The sequence below is a fragment of the Eleutherodactylus coqui genome, chromosome 5 (assembly GCF_035609145.1).
Source record: "Eleutherodactylus coqui strain aEleCoq1 chromosome 5, aEleCoq1.hap1, whole genome shotgun sequence".
In the NCBI taxonomy this organism is placed as follows: domain Eukaryota; kingdom Metazoa; phylum Chordata; class Amphibia; order Anura; family Eleutherodactylidae; genus Eleutherodactylus; species Eleutherodactylus coqui.
In genome coordinates, this window is record NC_089841.1 from 90,371,158 (window position 1) to 90,397,845 (window position 26,688).

At 42.6% G+C, this 26,688-nt stretch overlaps 1 protein-coding gene across 2 annotated transcripts in view; it reads left to right on the forward strand.

Moving 5' to 3' along the window:
• The window catches only part of LHFPL2 (LHFPL tetraspan subfamily member 2), a 129,104-nt gene that overhangs the window by 68,825 nt on the left and 33,591 nt on the right, over window positions 1-26,688 (forward strand). For both annotated transcript variants that reach the window (XM_066602842.1, XM_066602843.1), the window contains exon 3: window positions 25,629-26,304. In XM_066602842.1, coding sequence (XP_066458939.1) covers window positions 25,884-26,304 — 421 coding nt within the window. In that variant the 5' untranslated portion in view covers window positions 25,629-25,883. The remainder of the gene's footprint in view (window positions 1-25,628; window positions 26,305-26,688) is intronic.

The following is a 26,688-nucleotide window of genomic DNA, read 5'->3' on the forward strand; positions in this document are numbered from 1 at the left end:
GCAGGATCATGAGCCATTCACGCGATGGACAATAGGGGACCCATTGACTTCTACGAGAAAGTAGTGTGGGCATGCTCGGTTCCATGTGCATAGGTCATTGTACAGAGAGGATGAATAGGTGCTCTTCGACCATCACCTGTTGTGAGTGGTGGATCCTATGTTATCTGTATATTCATGTTGCTTACTATTGTACTCCAGCTTGTGATGATGATTATGATTAGATGCAGTCCTAAGGTCTCACTCACGACCTGAAGGTTGCTAGTTCAATACTTGTGTGGTTCAGGTAGCCAGCTCCAGGTTGACTCAGCCTTCCATTCTTCTGAGGTTGGTAAAATGTGTACCCAGCTTGGTGGGATATAACAAATAAATTACCTGAAAGTGCTGCGGAATAAGTTGGCGCTATACAAATACCAAGATTTATTTTTATTTATTAGATGACTGCAGAAAAGTTTTCTCTACCCACCACAAAATATCAAACTATTATTGACCTTGGTGTTCAGTGTGAAAACTGCAGTATTTTTTCTTTTTATGTGTGGTGTTTCCTCTGGTGCAGAAAGGATAGGTGTGCGGGTTTAGTTGTTAGCACTGCTGCCTTGCAGTACTGGAGTTCTAGGTTCAAATCTGTCCAAGGGCAACATCTGGATGCAGATTTTCAAAGTTGATGCAGATGTTATCCTTGATGTGATTTGAACATAGGACCCCAACACTGCAAGGCAACAGTGTTCACCACTGAGCCACATTTATTGAAATATCACCACCTCCACCACCTTTTAGAGATATCCTGGAGGGCGAATTAGTGAACCCAATTTGTACTCCCATTGAATCGAGCCATCCTGATTCACAATTAATTTTTGAAAATCTGGCCAGGTATTCCCGATCAAAATATTTCAATAATCGCTCAACGCTATTTTTTAGCTTAGATATATCTTGCTACTGGGATTCTCAACGTCTTGTACATACAATTCTTAATTTAAAGGGGTTGTCCCGCGCGAAATCACTGCCGTGGACAGGGGGCCTAACTGTTAAAAAGTTGATCGGCCATTTTGAACTTTGTTTGCTCTAAGCCAACCATAAACATCAGATAGATGTCTGCTAATCCTTCTTCTTTCATGACAAAAAATGCAGAGACTTTCATGTTACCAGCACTGCCAATAGATCGTTGATAGATCCACTGAAACACTTAGCTCTCGCAGGATAGATGTCCAAAACGAAATTTTAATGATTACTACTAAAAACTGTGTTGTCTATTTATGTCAATCACCCACGCATCCATATTTGTTTAATTGTGGACCCACGTGGGATCTGTGTGTGTCTTAGTTGCCCTGGTTTTAGTAATAATCCTTAAAATTTAGTGTTATACGTCTATCCTGTGAGGGCTTATAGATTCTTTATAGACTGTTCTACCTCTGAAATACACTAAAACACGTAGGGCTTATTTACATGGGCGTCAAAATCTGTGATGTGATGCACAAAACTTGTGCGATTTATTAACCTATTTTCAATAGGTTAATTTAATGCCCTTTTAGACACGATTTTTGCTCAAAAATCACTCAGAGCAGTCTTTTGAGCGATAATCGTTGTCTAGCTGCACTGACATCGTGCAGTTTTTGTTAAGCAGCATGCTGAAAGTTCAGTGATCAGTCATCAGGAATTCGCAGCGGGATACAGCTGATACTATTTTAGCTGTATCCCACTCCCTGATGACAGGCGGGGTATGAAGAACAGAGTGGTCCAGCTGTGTTCTCCATACCCTGCTCGGAGTCTTCGGCTGTATAACAGCCGGGCGCTCCGAGCAGAGAACAGCTGGATGCAGAAGACGAGCTGGGACACACTGCTTGTCTTGTGCATTCTCCAATCAGGGCGCTCAGCTGTATAACAGTTAGGCGCAGAAGACAAGCGGGGACACCGCGATTGTCTTCTGCATCCTTCGCTCGTAGCGCCCAGCTGTATAGCATTCACTATTGGAAACCACTTCATAGTCTTGATAATGTGTGTAACATAAGGATCACTGATCCCTATACCTTCCACTACAGCCTGCACAACCTGCAATATCTATCCTAGCTGCCCACCAGTTAGTTATGTTTCTTAGTAACTCATAAGGATATCAACGGAGATTACAGATCAGCATACATGGTGCTTTCCTGACACGATCTGTATATTCATTTCCCATGTTCTGCAAAAGTAATTATATTACATCACTATGGAAGATCTCCTTGTATTAAGCCGTATGGGTTGCAGTCATCCGTCTGCTTATTCTTATCGGAGAGACTGAGCAGTCTGCAGTCTGTTAGCCGTACTGTGAGTCATGATTGCCCCCTTAGGAGTTCATGGAGTAAATCCTCCAGATTTTCTGACTGATCATTTCCTCGCAGGCATACGGTTCAGATATGACTCAATTGCTTAAGGATTGTTAATTTTCAGTAATAAACTGTGATTCAGCTGGAAGAAAAAACATTTCCAACACCATTCAGTTCACACAGTCCTATTTCTGTGGCAGACCATAACCTTATGTGTCACCATGTCCTATAAAGTGCAGCTGCAGGTGACCTGGTGGATCTTAATGAATCATTGAAGATGTATTACTAACCATATTTTACCTCTATAGGGATGTAAAAGGACCTCTAGGATCATTCCACGTAGGTACAGCCTAATTACATATCACTGGTTTACATATCAATTTTGAGCCCTAAATTGGAGAGTTGTTTTACTATTGCACAGGTAATTTTTCACTAATTCTGTCACTGGGATTTTCTCTGAGGAATTCTCAAAGCACGAGCTTTCCGTGTCCCCTGAGACTGGGTTGGAGAAACGCTATTAGCAGAATATATGTAATGATTAATAAGTAGTTCTATAAAGCTAGTTAATAACTTTGCTGATGCCATGCTGTTGGGATGAACTTGCACTAGAGGACACTGCTGTGCTATTCTTCCCTGATGAGCTTCATTCATCGTGGTTAATAGTGAAGCGGTTTGCCAAGTTGATTTCTTTTTCCCTCAGTGAAGTAGTTCACCAAAATCACAAGTGTCTGGATGTTAATGGTGATCACTTTGGGCATGTAATATGATTGCAGAAGACAAATATGACTTCCAGCTATCTTTTAGATATTTATATAAATCTAGTAATGTGGAGTATCTGTCGCTCTATCTCATGTCGCTCTATCTCATGTCGCTCTATCTCATGTCGCTCTATCTCATGTCGCTCTATCTCATGCCGCTCTATCTCATGCCGCTCTATCTCATGCCGCTCTATCTCATATGCCGCTCTATCTCATATGCCGCTCTATCTCATATGCCGCTCTCTCTCATATGCCGCTCTCTCTCATATGCCGCTCTCTCTCATATGCCGCTCTCTCTCATATGCCGCTCTCTCTCATATGCCGCTCTCTCTCATATGCCGCGCTCTCTCATATGCCGCGCTCTCTCATATGCCGCGCTCTCTCATATGCCGCGCTCGCTCATATGCCGCGCTCGCTCATATGCCGCGCTCGCTCTCATATTCTCTGTCTACCCACCTATCTTGTATCTGTTCCATTATATTTTATCTATCTATACACAATTTTATAAATTCTATTGATTGGGAGTCAGTATGGCAAATAGAACTCAGTGGAGCCTTTCGTGAATCAAGCTGTGCTGACTGCTCCATGGAAGGCATTGGGTCCTGAAATTAAGCAGAGAGACATGAAAAATATTCAGCATCTAACATTGGCTCCTTAGAAACAAGGAATGAATACTGGTATCACGTAAGATGGTGATTTCCATTATTGTAGAACGTGATTTTATGGATCGGCAGTGGATTTCCAACCACATGTACATTTCTATATGGAAGTCCATATAGGAAGTTTTAATGCTGGTGTGACCAGGGTCTTCACCTACCTGCACCTTTTGCATCCATCTGACATCTACATAAATGTTCTTAGTTATTTTAACATTAAGCTGGCAATATAGGAACAGATTTTGCTGACCCCCCCAGTGTATTGTCCAGTAGCGGATGAGCCATGTCCCTGTTTATAGATCCTGGTCAGACCCAGTAGGAATACAGTTTTATATGTTTCATATTCAAAATGAAATTTACCATTGTGCTGGAGAACCCTTTTCAACAACTAAATAATACAATTGGTATGATTTACTAAGAGGAGGGAGCAACTACTCTTGGTTGTCTCTTTTGAATTAGCTTCCTAACACCTGATGGTAAAATCATCTATTGTATATTGATTGGACTACTGAGCTTTGCCTGTCCGTGGTCTTGTAACCCTGAAAATTGACTCAATCCTGGACAAGCCCTTTAAGTAAAATTTAACTTCCATTTTGGTCTTTTTGTATTGATTTTGTTCTACCTGGGATCTTGTTTTCCATTAACTTTCATTCCACTTCAGTGATTCTTTCAATTAAGTACCTTAACCAGTAATCCTTTAAAGGGGTTGTCCAAGTTGTAAGAACTCTGGATAACCCCTTTCCCATTAATTAAAATAATATACTTACCTCTCCCCACTCTTGCTGTGTCCCACAATGGCGCTGCTTCCCCCACTCCGGTCTCTGGTTACAGCTGCAGTCCCGCCTAGTTTACAGGACGTCACAGGGGCTGCAGCCAATAATGGAGTTCCATGAACAATCATGCCTCTTATTTTAATAATTGGTTCTTTCGTTGAGTTAGTTTGATGTAGAATTGATGTTTGAGGTGCCCGCCACCAGCAGATGAATGTGGCAAAGATTAGGCTTACTCATCTCTCCAATACCTTAAATAAAGTATCTTAGAAAATGTTTGATCCAGACAAAAGTATATATTTCTCAATTAGATCTACAAAATGACATTCCAGGTCAAATTCTTGCAGGGCTACAAGTTGTAGACCCTACATTTAAGTGGATGTGTGTTCAAAGACCTTTTATTAAAACGAGAAGATCTTGACTTTGAAATGTACCGATGACAATGCGTTTGGGGATTAAGGAGGTTAAAGTGTAACCATTAATGAGTCTTGGTTTATGAAGGGTAGACAAGAAAAAGGGCTCTATTCATGCCAGGTCCTGACCTTCTGAAAGTTCTCAGGTTAGTTTGCAGGGTTTTCCAAAGCTTGTGAATTCCTAAAATGTTACGCCATGCCAGCCACGTCCCTCACGAAGCCAAAACTTTTTACAACTACTTGCGAGTTTCTGAGACTGACATAAATTTAATTCTTTGCGTTTCCTAAATTTAATTCACTTATGAAATGAAAGTGAGCTAAATTCTTGTGGTGGAAGGTAATTTCTTCTAAACTGAGAATATCTCCAGGAGTTTCAGAACGGAAAATAGAGGGTTTTGGTTATTTCTTTTGACTGTGCTATACCCATTGGCTACTTTTACATAAATTATTATTTGGTGTTATTATTATATTATTATTATTATTAGGTATGAATATACTTACATTTTTTTCTAATATGATTTTAATTGAATTACTCTTAAAAGTGGTTGTAAATGTGGTCTGTGATAAAGCACTGGTTAGGTCATGCTGCTAAGTGTGCAGAAGGTGCAAAAGTGGTTATAAATGCAACATGTATCAATGCATATATTACTAAACCATGTAATAGCAAAACTTCTCAAGCTATTATTACTTTGATGGATTATCAACAGGATGGAGGATAACTATCTGATTGGTGGCGATTGGACTACTGGGACCCTCACTGAAAGGTGGTCCCAAAGGTCCCCAACTAAATGGAGTGGCAGTCGAGCATTTGAATCACTGTTGGCTTCTTTGGTGGGACAGCTCCTTTTAATGATATTTATGCTTTTTTTCACCTTTTGAAACTCCCCATTCAGTAAATCATCATTGTATCTTGTCATTAACAACTTGTCAAATTGGCAAATGTACAATTGCACCATTGCTGTTAGCAAGCTATGTTATCAGAATTTGGAAACCTGTCCAATGAAATTTCCTATGGGGGCCACTTTGCTTATACTCATGTGTCTCAGGGCTCAGACCCCACCAATCATAGATTAATGGCCTATCCTACCCTTAAAGGAAAGTTTCGGGAAACCCCATTGATTTATAGCCTTCTATTCCATTTGATTACTTTATTTCATAAACATGACCAAGAGTTAACAGAGTACTCGATTAATTGTCATGTACACAAAATCATCTGTATAATAGCTTGAAGGGGTTTTCCAGGTTCATAATTGGTGTCGATAAGTCAGCAATAACTGATTGGCAGGGGTTCACTTCCAGGGGTCTGTGTCAATCTGCTGTTGGTAACAAAAACTCGTGGCTCAGCACTCGCGCATACATTTAACTATCTGAATACAATTGCACAACTGTAGTTTATACTAATCACACAAGACTGTAAAGTTCTTGCCATGTTTTGATCAATGCATATAGGGACATCCAGGCAAACCTTACTGGACTGATACCTAGCTGTAAGAAAGACCTCTCTTTGGGCAAAAAGCCTCCAAATGAATGGGAAAGCTGGATAAATGGCTATATACTTTCATTAAGCCACCTGGAACGGATGGGTGAATGGAATGTAGGACAAAAGTGAAGGCAGCCACTCTCCCACCTCTGCACACGCATACAAAAAACAAGTCCTCACTTTCAACAAATAAATTAAGTGACTATGCATGTAAGCAATGGCTGCTACGAATACAGTAAGAGCAACTTCAGCATTCATACAAATTTAATATCTGAATAAATTAGCACAACTGTTTTATACTAATTTTATAAAAATGCAAGGTTCTTAGCACATATTTTGATCAAAGCATGTGGGCCCATCCGCCACATCCAGGTGAACCTTATTGGATGGGTACCTAGTTCTACAAAACACCCCTCTTTGGCTAAAGGCCTCCAATGGACTTAGGAAAAACACCAAAATTGTTAAAAGAGCTTCTTACTGGTTGTCATTTACACAAAATCATTATCTGTAACCCCATCCTACAGTGGTTTCCCAGGTTCAAAACTATTGACAACCTCAGGATAGGTCACCCATAACAGATCTGTGGTGGTCCACCTTTGGGACTTGTAGAAATCTGCTGTTAGTGACCTTTGCTTAGGATAGGTCACCAATCGTTTTGATCCTGGAAATCCCCTTCATATTTTTTGTCCTCCGTTCTTGAATCTTTCACCAAACCTCCTCAGATGAGCGCTAGTTAATAGACAATTTCAGCTGAATCATGCATTTGGAATTTGAGTTCAGGTTAGTACAGGCTCCACCCTACGCTGTATGCTGACAATGTGGGAAATGCTTCTGATTTATTGTATATAGTTATTTTCTTGTACTTCAGTTGGCAGAACATTGTTTGTAATTTGCTGGTTAAAAGGTCTTGATATAAAGCAGCTTTTATTATTAGTTGTGTTGCATTATTCAGTAGCTCTTTCCCCTTGAAGCTGTGGTAATAAATCTTGTTTATTTTATTCGAAGCGCCGCAGAATATTTGCACTGTATAAAGATTTTAGTTTATTGCTTTCTGAACTCTGGTGATAATCATTTAGTGACCTTGTTTATATGGGTATCATATTAGAATATTTTTTAAAGTACTGTGCAAAAACTAAAGGGGGTCCAGTAATTTTTGTTATATTGGCGTCAGACAGTCCTCATTTGTGCATGATTCCGCTGTAAAGGATTTGTCCACCTTTCCGATCATTTTGCTTCTGCAGGTCCTATGCAGACCATGTGTCTCCATGGTAACAGACAACAGACGAACCCTATGTAGTCTGATCCTGCAATCGTTATCCCTCTTTGCTGTCTAACAAGCCATGTCTTCTTTCAGTAGAGACTAGTAGACTTATGGATGTAAATCTGGACTTTAATACTCGATATTAGTTTAAAATATGTATATTCTATTATATTTACAAAATAACATTTTGGTTATATTTTTTTTTTCTATGTCATAAAAAAGCATAAGCACTAAATCGAAACTGGGAAGTGAGTCTAAAGGCCCTGAAAGACTATGAGAAAAGACGTACATATTTATTGGTACCAGGTGACATTCAAATATGTTTGGGGGCCTCCTAACTTTCCCTTGAGAAATGATGCAAGGTAAAAGAAGGGTGGCATGTTGAATTTCAATGCCCAATTCTTTTCTTCTCCTTGGAGATAAGCCACTACTGGAGCTGTCTGATGGCATGTTTCTCCACTCTGCCGATGGAAAATACATGAACATGAGCGTTTGTATTTGGGAGCATCAGAGGAAACAGCTGGTGGCTGAATGAGCATTCAGCCTAAAGCAATTGAAAGTGCATGGGCACCTTAAATGTTGATGTATATAACTGTATTACTGCTCCACACAGGAGTCTTACTTTTAGTGGTAGGCGTGGGATTGGATCTCCTCTCATGGGATCAGGAAACTTGCCCAAAGCAGGCTCTGGGTAAGTCTTTCCTGATCCTAATGTATGGGACCCAATCCCGTCCTTTGATCTAAATATACAAATATATGGCTTCCGCATACAGCAGGAAATGCAACCATATGCATGGAAACCCAAGAAGGCATTAAAGGGAAACGTCTGTAATGCATTTAAAGTCATGTGTTCCTCAGGATGGATGTTGCACTGATTTATTATTGCTATAGAAGTATGATTCCTAACTATCTGGGTACTGGGGCTTTTGAACAGCTAGCATTAAGAATGCTTAGTGTAACTCGCTGTACTGACTACTCTAATGGTATTGTTTGTTTTTTTTTAATGCAAAAGGATATGAAGATTAAACTACTATATAATACAGAGGCGTGTGTGCCGCAGAGTGTTAAGGCAGCAGAAATGCAGTCCTAAGCTCTCGCTCATGACCTGAAGGTTGGGAGTTCAATCCCCAGCTGAAGGTTGACTCTATCCTTCCGAGGTCGGTAAAATGAATGCCCAGCTTTGTGGGGTGTAGTAAATTTTTAAAAAATGACCTGAAAGTGCTGCGGAATAAGTTGGCGCTATTCAAGTAACAAGATTTATTTATAAGTGAGCTATTTCTATAGTACAGACTAGCGCAGGAAGGCTCTGTTGTGTATGGACCCTTAAATCAACCTTATGCTCGCGGAACAAAATTTTGTCCTTGGTGACTTCCTTTATTACAGTACTGCTGCCGGTTCCCAGCACCCCACTCCGGTGATCTAAGACAGTCACACTTAGACTACCAATCTGAGACATTACAAGCTTCTATGATTGGCTAGTACTTATCACATAGGCAGCTCTGGCCCATCAGAAAGCAGCATACAGTGGTTGACTTCCTATGCACAGTCTTCCAGGTAATCTAAGAAGCAGCACGGCCATCTTGGATCACATGATCCGCGACTGTACTAGATAACAACCCCCCCCCCCCCCCCCCGGATGGATTATTTAGGAATCCTAAAAACAAAATACCATGGCATGCTCCACTGAACTCTGTGTACGGAGCTATTCTCCCATAGAACCATTGTTGATCTAGGTGGATGACTGCAAGCTTGTGCGGACTTATTCTTATTTCATGGTTCATTTATTACATTTTATATATGTATCTTTTATCTGAACTAGTGAGCACTTTGTGATTTGCAACGTCTATTTTATTCTATGCCCATGAGTGAGTGGGAATTGGCTTGCTCATAAGGGCTATTGATATTGTGGTAATCCTTCTTTCATTTGGTCTTTTTCACTTGTTTCGGATAGTCATGAATGAAGAGGTTATTACAGAAGCCGCTTGCTGTCTAGGAACACATCCATTATAGTTGGTCCTTTGTTATAAAGACGAGAGCAGCTTCTCATGTTTTGTGTATACAACAGTAATTCTCTGAGGTAGAGTGAAGCGTATACATGATCCAAAGGAACAAGGAGCCAAGAAAAAAAGCCTAGACTAAATGAAGACTTTACTGTCTTTCTCTTCTCATATTTGCTCATGCTGTGCTGCTGTGTCACTGACCATTACCAATATTCAAAAGTCTGAGATGAGTAAATCCTTTCTTCATATGTTAGTCTGAAGACTTACAACAAAAGTATTTGGAGCACTGCCAGTTCAATAACCTTTGGTCTTACAAGTGTGCTACGTGGGCTCATTGTAAAAGCATAAATGTATTGATCTTCCAAAGTAGATCATAAATTAATAAGATCAAATGAGATAATGTACCTAAATTTTCTAAAAGTAATCTGAACATTTTTTTTTCTTCTGCGCATTATCTAGTTTGGAGTTTTCTTCTCATAGTTTAGGCAGCTTTGACATCTGCATGAAAGACTCTATTTGGGACCTCCGGCACAAAACCCTAAACCATACAGGGCAGCATGCTGCACTATTTTATCAGGGAAAAGTTTGGGCAATATACTAGACGCTAGACAGATTCCATTATAGCCAATGGAGTCCTTCTGTCTCCGTTCAAGTCTGTGACATCCAGTTATTCCAATATGTTTATCATTGTGTGCTTACAATTTCTGCAGTTTGGCTCCATTCTATTGGACACTTAAAGCCAGTGTACGTAGGGTCTAACGCTATTGTATAGTGAGCAATCAAGTGCGCCAGTGGGGTACTACAACTAAAAAAAACCAAACAATCACAAAAATGTCTAGATCATTGTAAGAAACCTAGATTCTTTCTTGATTTGGATGCAAGAGAAATAAGTTCACTTGACTTTTCCAAAATAACGACGGGCCTTCACTTGGTAATGTCTAGGAAAACAGGATAAAGTCTCCTTCAAATTCTACTAAGGCCCTCTGCACAGTCCTTTCTGAAAGAACAATTATCTGGGTAAATGGGTTGACAAAGATTTCCCTTAACCCCTTGAGTGGCGGGTTTCCTACCACCCTGTCGTGCCCACCAGGGCAGGTTTTTTAAAATGGTCTAATCATTGAATTTCAACTAATTTTGCAGTTGCGTCTCAAGAGCCATAACTTTTTCATTTTTCCATTGACATGGCCATATAAGGGCTTGTTTTTTGCATGACATGTTGTGATTTTTTAAACAGGGCGGAGGAAAAAAAGAAATGGGGGAAAAAAGAAAAAAAGAGGCCATGTCATTAAGGGGTTAAATGTATTAACTTCCTTCTCTGGGTCATTACGACGCATGGATACCACATGTGTGATTTGTATTTTTGATTTTTTTTACAAAGTAAAGGGAGACAAGTGTTTTTATTGTTTTTTTTATAGTTTTGTAACTTTTTTTTTTTCTTAAATTTTTTTTTTGTCCCTTTAGGGGACTTCCACAGGGACCCATCAGGACCCCCTGATCACATTCCAGGGGTCCAATGGTGACAGCCCTTTACATGCTGCAGTGACAGCCCTTTACATGCTGCAGTCACATAGACTGCTGCATGTAAAGGGTTAACACAGCAGAGATCGGAGGTTTTCTCTGATCTCTGCTGTAAGGCCTTAGTCACACGGGCGTTTTTTCACGCGATTTGCGCATCGCATGACGGATGCGCATGCGCAAATCGCGTGACCGGCGCCGAAAAATCGGCCCAAAAATCGCCCGAAAATCTGCTCCTAGCCGCGTTTCATTAGAAACGGGCCGGAGCTGTCCAGCGCATTGCATTCAATGGAGACGGCAATACAGCGGCTCCATTGAATGCAAGCGCTGCGGGCGAGTGTGGGATGAATTGTCGGAAAGGGGTTAAATATATAACCCCTTCCCTGCAATGCATCCTTAAATGTGAAAAAATAAAAAAAAAGGATGTACTCACCTGCTCCCGGCAGCTGGAGATCCCGGCGGCCGGCCTGCAGTGGGTGTGAAGGGGGTGTGACTCAGGCTTGCCCCTGATTGGCTCAGCGCTGAGCCAATCAGAAGCAAGTCTCAGTCACACCCATTCATGAATTCATGAATGGGTGTGACTGAGATCTGCCTCTGATTGGCTCAGGCTGAGCCAATCAGGGGCCAGTCTGAGTCACACCCCTTCACCCACTGTAGGCCGGCCACGGGGATCTCCAGCTGCCCGGAGCAGGTGAGTACATCCTTTTTTTTTATTTTTTCACATTTAAGGATGCATTGCAGGGAATTGGTTATATATTTAACCCCTTCCCGACAATTCATCCCGCGCACGCCGGCAGCCCATTGCTTTCAATGGAGTCGGCTGTATTGCCGCTCCATTGAATTCAATGGGCAAACATTGTTCTTCTCTGCCACAGCTGTTACAGCTGTGGCAGAGAAGAATGATTTGTCTTCTATATGTTCTCAATGGGGTCGGCGCTGCTGCCGCCGGCCCCGTTGAGCGCATATAGAGAAGAGAACAGGAATCGCAGATCGCAGATAGGTGCGATCTGCGATTTCTGTTCTCTAATTTATCGGACGAGCGCATAAAAAGCGCTCATGTGTCCGATACCATTGCAAAGCAATGGTTTTAAAAAATCGCCGGACGCATGCGCAAATCGCGGCAATAAACGCCCGTGTGACTAAGCCCTAAGAGCTGGTACCTAGCTGTCCTCTGACAGCCAAGCACCAAGCTCACCCTGCCACAGAGACCATCGGCTTGCTTCTGACAAGCCGATGGTCTCTATGGCAACCTGTAAACAAAGCAGGAGGTTGCCAGCAGATCTGCAATATCTTCTGCTGGTTTTTCAAAGCCCTTGCTTTGTTCTCTGTGGGACTGTGCAGGCAGAGCACACTGTCACAGCTTGTGGCATTGTGCTCTGCAGCTCCCATAGTGATACATAGCCCGAAAATCTTCCGGGCTATGTCGCTATGAGCAGTGGAGCTCGTCCTGGAAAATTTCCGGGCATGCCACTCAAGGGGTTAAGGTATCGTTACATGAATTAATTTTTACCTGAACATCTCTAGAAACCCTGATTTCGTACAGTGTTAGTCCCGCATACACACTGCCACCGACTAAGCACTGAGCGAGAAATCGCTTGTCTGAGTCCTTTGATTTTTAGCTCACCTAAAAAAGTAAGCAATAGAGGTGAGCGCGCATGCTCGGTTAGTCCAGTTACTCGAACAAGCATCACTTTTTTCGAGTAACTGCCTAATCATCCGAAAAGATTTCAGGGCGGTGGGTGGGAGCAGGGGGGAGATTTTTATAGTTGCTGAAAGTTACTGATCAGCCGATGAACAAGCATCTACTCATTCGTCAACTGATCTTTGGCACTTCTACATGGCAGGAATATTTGGTAAAGGACTTTTAGGCAAAGCTTAGGATAAAGCAGTAAACTTTTCCATTAAATACCACCTAAATACTAAACGAGTGCCCCCCCCATTATAGAGTATAAGCTCTAATATAGTAAAATTTAATGTAAAGTCTCAACTTCAGAGTCTTTTTCTAGTAGTCACCCCAGAATTATTGTATGTGGCCTTCAAAGCCCTCATAAACGTGACATCATGGCTGTTTGTAGGACAGTTTACCATGTCTAGTCCAGCCCGGAAATTGTAGATATAGTCCCTGGAAACTGTCTTGTGGAGAAGTGGTGACCTAGGAAGCCTGTACATGTAAATGTATATTCTGTCTGAGAGAGGCAGATTTCTCATTGAAAAAGAACCCATTTATTTGAATGGGTTCATTCACATGAGCCATTTTTCGCTCAGACTAATGGTCCAAGTTTGAAAAACTCACACAAGAATAGGACAAGTAATGTGCAGTGTCTCACACTTCGCACAGCACACAGACAGAGTTTGGTGTGGTGAGAATCTCAGGCGCAACTCACTTTGCTATGTGAATACAGCCTTAGTAAGAATTGCTTTTTGCAATATCTCAAGGTCATCCATGCCCTCAACCAGGTGTAGTATTCATAAGGCTAGATTGTCAATAGACTATCACTGTGCAGTCATTCTTCTGTAAGGTAGAAGTCTTTTCTTTTTGGAGGAAGTCTAGAGTCTGCTCTTTGAGGATCCAATGTCCTTTGAATTGTCATAAAGTCATCCCATTTAGAAAGGATCTTATGTTCTCGTGTTGATGTATAATTGGTGGAAATACCACATAGGGCCATTTGCAAAGTTCAGGTTTGGCGTGCCACACAGTATGACCTCCTAAGAAATGTGAGATGGCATTGGCATATAGGGATAGGAGGGATCGTGGAGTGAACTGTGTGGTCCAATGAGCTTACCTGGATCTGACTATTGGTTATCACAAAATAACTCCTGGATAGAAGAGTCATCATGAACTTTTTGTGAATGTGGCCTATGTATGGCAAGGGGACTGGTGACTAATGGCAACAGGCCTGTTTAACACCAAGAGTTTTTAGTATGCAAATGGGAGATGGTACAATCCTCTGCAGCACCACCTATTTAAAAATGGCTTCCTATAAGTCAATGACCTTATAGGGCTTGTAACATTGTTAACTAAATAAACCAATACCAGGCAGTTGTTTTGGAGTTCTTTCCCCTTGTCAGAAAACGGTAAGGTTTTGATTGGGTTGGGAGTCGTGCACTGACTGTTCACAGATGAGATGTAAGAACCCCAAAACAGCTGTCTGTACATGAGCAACATTTCATTGTATAGAAGATTCTGATTTGGTTTATATCCTTAGTTATGATGCCAGGCCTGTTTGAAGGTTGGGCATTGACTTATAGGAAAGATGCCATCCAATAAGTAGCAATGAAAAGGCAATGCACCATCTGCCATTTGCATACCAAATTTCCCAGAAGAGCATCGCATTGCCTATAGGTCACATTACACCTACTTGACACTCCCCACAGGGAGCAGCAGTACCCCTACTGAATTAATAGTTTAATTATCTTGTCTAGTTGTGGACAGCAATGAGATAGTCTAACTTTGTATATGGTCTGTCAATTTGAGGTTGCATATCGAAGAAGCAGAGTAATGCATATAGGACCATCATGTTTATGTGACATTTGGGCTGTGGACTGCATCACAATCCACCTTCAGACAGACACCCCAACACGCGATGAACCACATTCTAATGATAGATAGCTTGTTGGATAAAATAATATGATCGTTCAGACTAGAAAATGCATCGGAAAAAAAAATGGCTAGCAAATTACATAACAAGACAGAAGACTCCCTTTGAGGATGTTATAGATTAAGGCTGGGTTCACACTGGGCGGATTCCGGGCTGAGATCTTGCGGTTTGGCTGCAGTGAAAAGCCACGAGATTTCCGCTTGGAATCCGCTGCTTCAAAACCCGCAGCACTTAGCCGCGGGTTTTGAAGCGGCCTGGCCACATGCTCTTCCGCTGCGGCCGGCGCTCCCATAGTGGAGAGCGCGGCCGCAGTGGAAGAAGAAAAAAAATCAACATGCTGCGGCCGGTGAATCCGCGCCACAGTGCCGGCTTCTGGCGGATTTGCTGTCCTGTGTGGACGAGATTTCTGAGAAATCTCGTCCACATGGCTGGCTAATCCTGGGATTAGCGTCCGCAAGCGGATTTGCCGCGGTGGAATTCCGGATGGAATTTCCGCGGCAAATCTGCCCAGTGTGAACCCAGCCTAAAGGTCCAACAATGGGAAATATTTTTCTTGTAAGGCATCTCTGTCTTAAATGTCATCTGACCATCCCAGTAAGAAGTGCACACTTGTCAGTTTCCCTTTAAGATGACGGAGACCTTTTCTGGACTATTTGGAAAGACGTTTCAGTAATATGTGAGATATTCAGAATCAATGACAAGTTATATTAAGATCTTCGTAGTGCACAATGTGAAAGGATCCCGTCTTAAGGCGTCACATTGCTTTCTTGGAAAACCAAATGACTTTGACATGTGTGTAATATAACATTGCTCCCATACTGAGCTGAAGCAGACGCTCTTCACTCCATCGGTCCCAGCAGCGAGTCCTGCTCTCCATCAGTGGAATTGTGCAGTTTCGCCAAGTGTCAGTGATTGGTTTCCTTTTCAACACTTACTGAGGTCACAGCAGATATTTATTCCATCAGGGAGCTTACTCATGAAAACCTTATGCTACTTCTCTCGTATGAAATAAATCCAAGGATATTGCATTATGCCCAATGACCACTCCTGTCTTGGAAAAACAGCAGAAAGAATTTTACATTGTGCAGCTACAGGGCTGAAAACAATCAGAAATGAGTTTTACTGATGGCTTAGAAGACCTAATGAGGCACTGTCTTCTCCCTTATGGATTAGAAATCTTGGTTCTAAGTGTTTTACGTGGTATTGGGCCAAAAGTCCAGATTGTTGGTTGGTCGACTGTGCATGGCTAGCTAACTTTTTTTTCACTGATGGTGTGAACATAGGGACCTATAGGTGATTGCCATCAGACAACCTGGTCCATCTAATCTGCCCATCATGTTCCTAACTTTCCATAAAAGCATTGCACCCCCTTCAAATGCAATGTTCAAAGTTTGAGGACCACATTTTTTATGTGGAGGCCTCATGCATGAAAGGATCTATATAGAGGATGCTACAAAGTAGAGTTGCACTAGGGCAGGGGTGGTGAACCTATGGCACGCGTGCCTGTGGCTGCTCACCACGGTAGTGAATACCACCAGTGGTGCCGCGGCTCCCCTGCTGGTATCCACTCAGCGGCGCTGATCCCAGCGCACACTGTGACGTCAGTGTGCAGCCGGGATCCTCCTTCCCCCTCCCCTGACGGCTCTTCCTTGGTTCCGTGAGAACGGAGGGGAGGAGACATTCGGCAGACACACCACTGGCAACAGTGCTGAGAAGAGAAGTAGCAGTGCATTGACGACGAGGAGGGGGTAAGTATATGGGTCTCAGGGGGGCACTATTACTACTGGGACTGATATAGGGGATACTATTAGTAATAGTGTCCCCTATATCAGCCCCAGTAGTAATAGCATTACTACTTGGGCTGCTCTGTGGGGTCACGATTACTGATGGGGTAAGTTTACTCGTGGCGAAAATGCTGCAAAATGTCTTGTCCTTTTTATACCTATGGAGGTAAAATCAAAGTTGTGATAAGCCCCGCCCCTGACGTGTTGGCACTTTGCAATAAATAAGTGGGTTTTGGTTTGCAGTTTGGGCACTCAGTCTCTAAAAGGTTCGCCATCACTGAGAGCCTAAAGCCTCATGTCCAGGGGGAGAATCAGGCCCGCTACGGATTCTCCATGGAGAATCCGTAGCGGGTCCCTCCTGCCCCGCGGACATGAGCGCTGAAAATAAGAATTAACTCACCTCTCGCACGCTCCGGATCTTCCCTTCTTCACGGCTTCATCTTCTCTCCGTCGCTGCCGGATCTTCTTTCTTCGGCCCGGCGGATGTGCGCGGCACGTCGGTTGCGTGCCGCGCGCATGCATCGGCCCGAAGAAAAAAGATCCGGCCGCGACGGAGAGAAGATAAAGTCGCGAAGAAGGGAAGATCTGGAGCAGGTGGAGTATATTCTGATTTTGGTCTCCCGTGGATTCGGACGGCTTCCATAGGCTTCAATAGAAGCCTGCGGGAGACCCGCACGAAAATGGAGTATGGTCCGGATTTTTTCATGCTCCAATTTTTTTTTAAATCACTTTTATTGACCATCCGCGGGTATTTATCTGCCCGCGGGTGGTCGATGCATCCCTATGGGATGCGGATCCGCATGCGGATGATCCGCTGCGGATCTTAAATCATATTTTGCCCGTGGACATGAGGCCTAAGGGGGACCTAAGAGATCATCTGCTCCATATGCAGATGTTGTTAATCTGTTCTCTGGATAATGTTATCAATTAATATGACCATTTGATGAATGAGCTAATGTACTGCATTCGTTTCTTAGGGCCCTTTTACACGGGCCGATAAATTGTTCGGATTCCCGCATCCAGCGTGAACAAGCTTTATTTGGCTTGCCTCCCTTTTAATTATTGTGACCCTCAGGCTCTTGCAGATACTAACAACTCATCAGACTGTTTGTTTATGTAGTTCTTGTAATGTAAACCGCGGGCATTAACCTAGTCCTGACATGTGTTCATCCTTTTCATGTCTGTTGGTGATGGGGATGGATCTGGCATGTTGTGTTGATGTCATTTACAGTGTGAATAGGGCGTATAGCATTGGAGTCTTATCAGAAGATTCCACCCCGAAAAGTAAACACAAACTTTCTTCTGTCAGCAATCCGTCTTTGTGTTGCTGGAACTTATCTACTTTTATCTATTCTGTTTAATGACATTGATAGGTACCTAGCACTAGGACCCCCATATAAATTATTAGCCCCCTTTACACCATGGCAGGATATTTGTGCAAATCACTCATTAAATCGAGTGTTTTGTATGATAATTGTGCTGTGTGAATGCATGCAGTGAAAGGAGCTTAAAGGGGTTCTCACATGAAAAAAAAAAGTTTACTTACCTTGCCTGGCCAGGACCGATCGTCAGGTATGTCCCCTCCGTCGGGCATCTTCTTCTGTGGCTTCTAGAAGCAGAGCTGGAGCAGTCAAAATGACCGCTTCTTGCTCTGCTCCGTCCGTCAGCCACTTGCGCGGTGAACAGACGGGCGCCACGTCACAAGCAGTGCTTGCTGTGGGCGGCCCGTCCGTCCTGGCTGAAGTCTGAGTTCTGCGCGTGCGCAGTGGAGAGGCGGCCCGTCCTGACTCCTGTGAGAGGGCACCTGTCTTCTGCACATGCTGCAATTTGTTTATTGGATCAAAAGGTCCGTAAAATAAATCTGCATACCTGAATTAAGCTGCGGACACCCATGTTTCTCAATGGGCGGCTTGAGCTGCAGATCGTCCGAGTGGGTGCTTCGCGCGGATTCTGCAATTCAAGTCTGCCCGTGGACATTGGGCCTAAACCTGCAGTCGTTCATCTCTGAACAATTGCCTGCTTGCAATGAATGGAGGTGGGCAAGTTCTCCGGCACGTTCCGCCTTCATTCACCAAACGGCTATCTCCCCTGTGTGAAAGCATAGGAGCAATAGTAGTCAGGTTGGTCACCCCCATCTAAAACAACCCTAAAGTTGATGAAAATGGACAATTTCAACCAAAACAATAGTTCATTTTGTGAAATTTTACAGCAAACCGTTATTTCAGGTGAGCGATGATAGATTGCCATTATCTGGAAAGAAGCCGGGCACAATCGAATTTTTCTACCGATAGACGAAAGATATTTTGTTCAAAGAAAGATCTTTCTTGCACGAACAATCTTTTATTGGATGAAGTATCTTTCCAAGAATGTTCTTTCGACTCCCAGTGTCGCTTGTTTATTTTACTCATTTATATAGCACATACATATTCCACCGCGCTGTACGCCATAAGGTTATGTCTTCATTGGGGATCACAGCCTAAATTCACCTATAGGTATGTTTTTGGATTGTGGGGGCAAACCTTTGAACATGTATGGCTAGACTGAACAACTGTGATGGTGAGTATAGACTAATATGTATTGCTGCATCTGCGCAATGAACATTCACCAAACTGTTCATTCAATGATTGTTAATTGGCAAACTGTTCCCTCTAATGTTAATGGCCAGCTTTAGTCATCAATGATTGGCGACAGTGATTTTGTTGAGTTTGGTCCTTTTTGGATTTCTGAGCCCAAATGCATAGTTCTACTCCTTAGCATATAACCATGCTGGTGTGTTAAGCTTTTATGTTAAACCCACAAAACTCTGTGTGTGTCTTTTGAAAGTTCTGTTCTTTTAGAAATTCCACCCTCAGACCTTCAGTGTCTGGTAAGACAGCCATCATCCCATGCACTGCTAGCCAGATCTTCTAAAGCCCATCCTGGCTTTAACTTTGAGGTGTCATTGCACTTCTGACAGTCTTGAAGGGGTATTTCCATCTCAACACTTCTTGGCTGAGATGAGAAACCCATAGCTGCTTTCCCGACCACCTCACGGAAACGGCACAGAGCGTCAACCTTATGCTGGTTCTGTAACTCCCATTGAAATGAATGAGAATTCCGGAAATGGCGTAGTATAGTGCGCTCTGTTTGCGTTACCAGGACAGTGTAGTGTGCCATGCCACACTGCTTCTGTGATGGTTTCTCTTACTGACAATAAAGTAATCTAGTAGATATGATACCTTTTTAATTAGAAAATACATGATGTTACAGCAAGCTTTCGGACATCTCAGGATCCTTCCTCAGGCATAATGAAACAGATCTGGATGGGGTATATATAATTTGTATTTATATATGTCCCATCCAGATCTGTTTCATTATACCTGAGGAAGGATCCGAAGACGTCCGAAAGCTCGCTGTAACATCATGTATTTTTGTTAGCCATTAAAAGGTATCATATCTACTAGATTACTTGGTTTCTCTTACTGAGAACAATCACACTTTGCTCTACTGACTAACACCAAACCTTTTTTCCATTTTACACTTTCTGTAACTCCCATTCACTTCAATGGGAGTTATAGAAACAGCGTAAGCCTGGTGTTTCAGCTGTTTCCGGTGAGGTGGTTGGGAGCCTTATGGGTTTTTTATCTCAGCTAGGAAGTGCTGACATGGGAATGCCCCTTTAAGATGGGCATATGCATGAGATAGCAGTCGGACTCATGTTCCCAACTTTTAATGATTCGGGGGGAATAAGCTAAGATTTTCTAGCAGCAGTTTATGTCTTGTGGAAATCAAGGATAGGGTATGTTGAAATTCAATATGCCCAATCCTGCTTTCCTCTGGCTTTATGAAACTCCTACATTGGATCCACCGAAATCAGCAGGTTCAGATAACTTTTATCAGTATAGGCTAATTGTTTATATACTAAGACTTTATCCCAGTTCTAGTGAGCACAGTTTCGTTGGTCATTTGCCCCACATGTGATATATTTGCAGCAGCAAACAGTGGAGGGATAGTTTGCATTTTCCTTGTAAATGGCAGTAATTGCACCTTGGTGATTATTGTAGCACATATCTGTCATTGGACAGGATGGTCTACAGAGCCGTCAGGTATAGACCTAGTAATATATTCTTGGCTAGGATCACTGTATTATTCACATACACTCCCTAAAGAGTAATGACTGGGAAAAGTATGATCTCAGTGTGTGTCATTCCTCTGATTCTATCTCCACATCTCAGAAAAATAGCAAACCGTATAAAAGTCGAAGTGTACCATCATAGTAACCATTGCTGCTGTTGTTCTGCCGGTTGCTGTGCAGTGGAGACAACGAGTATAATATATAGATAGATGTCTGTTTAAATTGCCTGTAAGGACATGTGTTGGAGTCGTCTTCTTCCGCCAAGCAATTTGAACAGGATTTTCTCAGACGCTGATTCACAAATTCAGAATTGTAACTATTTCATATAATTAATCAGTAGTTTTAGTCTGCAAACACTGCATTATCTTATTTGTACCATGGGAATATTTGAGGGACATGCAGTTTTTTTGCATCAGGTCACCCCCTTTTCACTTTAGTTGACAAGTTTAAAGGGGTTGTCTGGTTACCAGACAACATTGCTCCTATAGCTTTAGAAAAATAACAAAAAAGCAGTGCTGTAGCCCTGATGTCCTCCTGGTCTTTGTTGTTGCTGATGATCTCATCAGAAGTCACCTGACCTCTGCAGCATCACTGTTCTGAACTCCTAGCATCATGGCGCCCAGGATGTGAACGCTGCTGCTGCCTCTGATTGCAGTGGTCAGGTGACTTCTGATGATGACATCGGCAACAAACATTTGGACCAAGGTGGGGCTACAGCGCTGGATCATGGTGGCAGAGAAGGGATAAGTACTTCTATTTTTTTTATTTTAACACCGATGGAGCTAGAGGGGCAATATTCTCTAGTAACCAGACAACTCCTTTAAGGAACATGACTGCTTGATATGGATTATGGAGATAATCACTGCAACTTGTGTTAATAGGATTGCCAATTTGACAATTAGCAAAAGTAACAAAAGATCACTCTGAAGTGCTGGCCACTACTGGTTTCCCTTCCTTTTAATTTGCTGTCCTCTGCCCGTTTTCAAGTGTAGTCCGTTTCTAGTAATGGAGGCACTAAGGTGGAGTAGAGAAAATGGAGGGGATGCCGTCCTATGCTAACAATATAAATCTAGGGAGTAGGCAACTGCTGCAGAAGGAGAGAGAAACAAACTGACGCTACCACCACTGAATAGTAAGTCATTTACTGTATTTCAGCTGCTGAAATCACATCTATACTGCTCAGTACTGCTGTATACTATTTTCCATAACGCTGTTTTCTCTTTGTGTTCTATATGGAGCCATCGTAGCAGCTAGTCTCCTCCCAGCAGCTCATGGAAGGCTTAAAATTAGAGAGAGAGCCTGCAAAGAGGGGTGAAATTGGTGATAAATGCAGGATACAAGTAATGTAATGCCCAGAAATAGTTTTTATTCCTCGTGTACACACAGAACAGACTATTCTGAAATGTCTTCTAAAAGTTTGGGTACTCTTTATTAAAGTTTTTAATATATTTTGAAGTGTTAGCTTTTGTTTCAACTAGTGTTCTGGCGTTAGTCTATAACCTGTCAGCTTTATTAGATCCGTTTATAGATGGGTCCTGGCGAACCCTGACAGACCCATTGATTTTTTTTTTTTTTGAGGCCCAGTAGTTTTGAAGGCCAGAACAGCTCTGCAAATTGCATTTTTCTTGCTTGCTGTCAAAAATAATAGGCAAGCTGATGAAATTAATTGTCATTTGAACAGAACCTTACTGAAAATGCGAGAAATGTCTTCTATTTCTAGATCTGTATATCAGGTCCTGTAGTAGAGACAAGATAACCTAAGGCTATCAGAAAGTCAGTGTGTGTAGTTCACTCACTCAATCACTCAGTCAAGTAATAATGGTGTATTTTATAGTGATTTCACGTCCGCTGCTGATGAATAAAGCTCAGTGATGAGCCATGAACATGCAAATGTATCTTTCTTGTATTCTGTATTCAGCAAAATTGCAGTGACATGTAAGCATTCATGATTTCTTCGTATTATTGCTCTGGGGCATACTGATTTTCAATGAAGAGATCCAGTAGTGTATGCAGATTTAATTAAGGCAATGTTCCATGGGAAAATGAGCCTCGTGTGGCGCAGAGTGTATAAAGTCCTATGCCTTTAGCTCACGACCTGAAGGTTGCGAGTTCAATCCCTGCATGGTTCAGGTAGGCGGCTCAAGGTTTACTCAACCTTCCATCCTTCCAAGGTCGGTAAAATGAGTACACAGCTTGCTGGGGGGTAAAGTTGACTGGGGAAGGAAATGGCAAACCATCCCGCAAAAACAGTCTGCCAAGTAAATGTCACGATGAGACGTCACCCTAGGACTCGGTCACGACTCAGTGCTTGCTCAAGGGGACTTTACCTTACCATGGGAATAAGTATGTATGGGGTAGTATTTGTCCTTTTCAAAGAGAGTTAATTTCTATTAATATTGCAAAAGTCACCGCTGAGGCAGTTTCTCCTTGGTGTTGTCCATGACACTTCAAGATCCTCCCCCTTAGGGCTCATGCCCACGGCCGTGACGGACTCCGCCTGCGGAATATCGCAGCGGAGTCTGTCACAGTGCCCCCCAAGGACCCCATACTCACCTCCTGGACCCGCTGTGTGCGTCCCGCCTGACACGCCGATGCGCATGCACAGTACAGCGCATGACGCGGTAGGCGGGGTCGTGTATTCACGCGATACTTCCGCTGTACTTACAGCGGAAGTATAGTGTGACGGCCGGCTTCCATTGACTACAATAGAAGCCGGCCGCACGTATTCCCACGGCAAACAGGACATGCCGCGGTTTATTTCACGCTGCGGAATTCTACAGCGTGAACATTCAGCTATTAGGTTGTACGCGGCGAAAATCCGGCGGTGGGCATTAGCCCTTAATCGAGACCCCTGAAGTGTCACAGCTATTTTAAAGTCCCCCGAAATCGAAATTCTTTTTGTTAAGAATTATGAAACACTCTGTACTTTTTACAGTATAGGCTCCTAGCTTATCACAAACATGTAGTTACTGGAAAGTAATTCACTCAATTTCCCGGAAGCTGGCTGAAGGATCTTGCTATCAGCTTCTGCTCAGGGTTCAAAGGTTTTTTTTTATTAAGGTGGAGCAGTTTGTATTTGCAGTGTGAAAGACCAAATCAGTGTTAGAAGTTATCCCAACACTAATGGCCCGTTTACACGTAACAATAACTGCTCAAAATTCGTTCAAACGAAAAAAAAAACTATTGCTGGGTCGCTAGCTTCTCGCAGTGCTGTAAATGCTACATTAGAAGGAGCAAACAGTTTGGTGAACGTTCATAGCGCAGACGCAGCAATACATATTTTAGTCCATACTGGCCTTCACAGTTGTTCAGACTAGCCATATATGTTCAGAGGTTTGCTCCAACAATCCAAAAACATACCTATAGGTGAAGGTGAAGCGCTGAGTGAGAAGCCAGCAATGTCTTTTTTTTCGTCTAAATGCCCTGCAGGAGCGCTGACTACCTTAGTGGTGACATCAGCGATTGTGCAGTTGTTTAAACGACTGTTGGCACCTGTAAAAGGACCATAAGGCAGCAGTTTACCGGCATGTGGAGCTGCATATCACTGCATTTGTGATCATATATGCCTGTGCATGACAGCGTATCTCATGCACAAAGTCTTGCACTGGCGTTTTTTTTTTAACTTCCCTTCTATTGTCTCTTAGCAATGTAGCATAACAATACCGTATATATATGCAATATAATTGCGTTTGTACAGCATTTTCGTACGCACCCGTAGAGAACAGTAGGGCTCTATCGCGCAGAATACGCTTTGAAATAGAATGTGCTGCCTTTTCTTTTGATGTGCGTATTATACACATTGAATATATGCAAGTGTGAGTGAAACAGCAAAAATCAATGTGTTTGAATTTCCCCAATTTACCGTGTATTACACGCGTGTACTATTCAAATACTCTTGTGTGAGCCCAGCCTTAAGGGGCAGATGGCTGAACAAAGGGAATGTATTCAGCGAACAGCGGGTGGTCTGTTCCCTGAATACAGCTCCTGGCGGCTCACAGGCTACTAATCGGTACTAATAGGCATTAGTACCAATTAGTAGCTTATGCAAAATGATTGCTCAAAAGCCATCTTTGTGTCTAAATGCACCCTTCCACCATGTATCCATCGGATAGGGAGTAAAAGTCTGATCAGTGGAATCGCCATTGAGATCCCCCCAATCCTGAGAACGGAGGTCCTGTGTCCCCCTCTCCTCCTTACTACAGGCTCGATGCATCTGCCCTAGTGAGGAGAAGACTGAATGGAGTAGCTGTCGATGATTTGTAGTGCCGCTCCATTCATTTTCAGTGGGGCTGTCGGTGATAGCTGAGTGCTTGTACTCAGCTGTTTCCATCACCCCTATTAAAATTAATAGTGTGAAACGGTGTATGTGCAACCACCTCTCCATTCCATCTTCTCACTGCAGTGGGTACAGAGAGCCCACAGCAGGGTGTCGATGCGGAACTCCCATTCTTGGGAACGGTGGAGGCCTCGGTAAGATCCCCACCAATTAGACTTTTATCACCTATCCTATGAATAGGCAGTAAAAGTCAATTTTGGGATAACCCTCTAAATAATATCAATTTTATGTAGGTTTGCTTGTATTACTTTGTAAAGGGAAATCCATCTGGCAATCCACAGGTACATGGTGCGTATATCCAGAGTAGCAACCCCAATAATCCATAAGAAGCAGCAAAGCGGTAGTAAAGTATTTGCTTGTAAAATCTTCAAAGGTTAATTTTAAAGTTAGTCGTCAATAACATTCTTAATGCTTAACTTTAAAATAAACCTTTTGAAGACATTGCAAGAAAATCTATGAGTTTGTGTCTGCATCTCCACTTGTATTACTGTTGATGCTTCCCAGATAGACTTTACATACTGTATTTAGTATAGGCTCGATGGAGTTACACCAAGTACTATAAGACCTCCACTGTTGACAGATTGTAGCATAGATTTCCGTATGTGAAACCGTCCTCAATCTTCTCTGTCTCTGCCTTTCTCGTAGATCTGTGATGTCACCCCGGTGGGCCGTGCCTGGGAGCTCCCTGAGAACATTGAAGCATCATGTTTCACTATGAATGTTAGAACTGAGGAATTCTACAGCACAGGACGGATGAGGAGCGAGCTGCTTCATTGATTACAAAACCACTGGATTATATAGCTTCAAGAAGACTGATTTCTTCTTTTTTTTTTACCCCAGGATTTCCAAATTTCCTTCTGTGCATAAAATCTGGTTGTTGAACAGTCGGTGGTCTACACCATGTGTCATGTCATAGTAACATGCCGCTCTATGCTGTGGACCATCCTGAGTATTGTCGTTGCCTTTGGAGAACTTATAGCTTTTATGAGTGAAGACTGGCTGATTGGCAAAGCAAAAAGCACAGATATTGATAACCGGACTGGCGGTCACCATGAGCCTTATCGTCCAACACTGGGCATCTACGGACGTTGTATCAAAGTGCCTACAGTGCAATACTTCAGGAGAGACCCTCTTTGTGGTCCTTATGCAGAGCATTTCAGCGAGATAGCAAGTGGTTTCTGGCAGGCTACAGCTATCTTCCTGGCTGTGGGGATATCCATTCTCTGCATCGTAGCTTTTGTCTCTGTCTTTACAATGTGCGTGCAAAGTGTAATGAAAAAAAGTATATTCAATGTCTGTGGGCTGCTACAAGGAATTGCAGGTACGTAATCAATGGGTATAAAGTGTGTTGTAAGTATCTATCTACCTACCTTATATCTGTGCTTGCCAACTCCTCACCTGTTGCAATACTACAACTTTCAGCATATGAAACTACGGTTCTCAGCATGCTATACCATTGGAACAAGTGGGGCATCACAAATTGGAGACCACTAATCTAGATGTAGTTGTGTTTCATTTGACTCCTCTTTCAGTGAGCTATCATTTGATAGGGACCTTCTTGTTTGACAAAGAAGTGAAATATCAAGTATTGAACCCCAGAACATGCAATATGTGGCCCAAGAGGAACTGTTATGGCTACCTATGGCTAGAGGTGTAATTGATGCTGTTGGGCTCCAGTACAAAATCTGTAACGGGACCCCTCAGC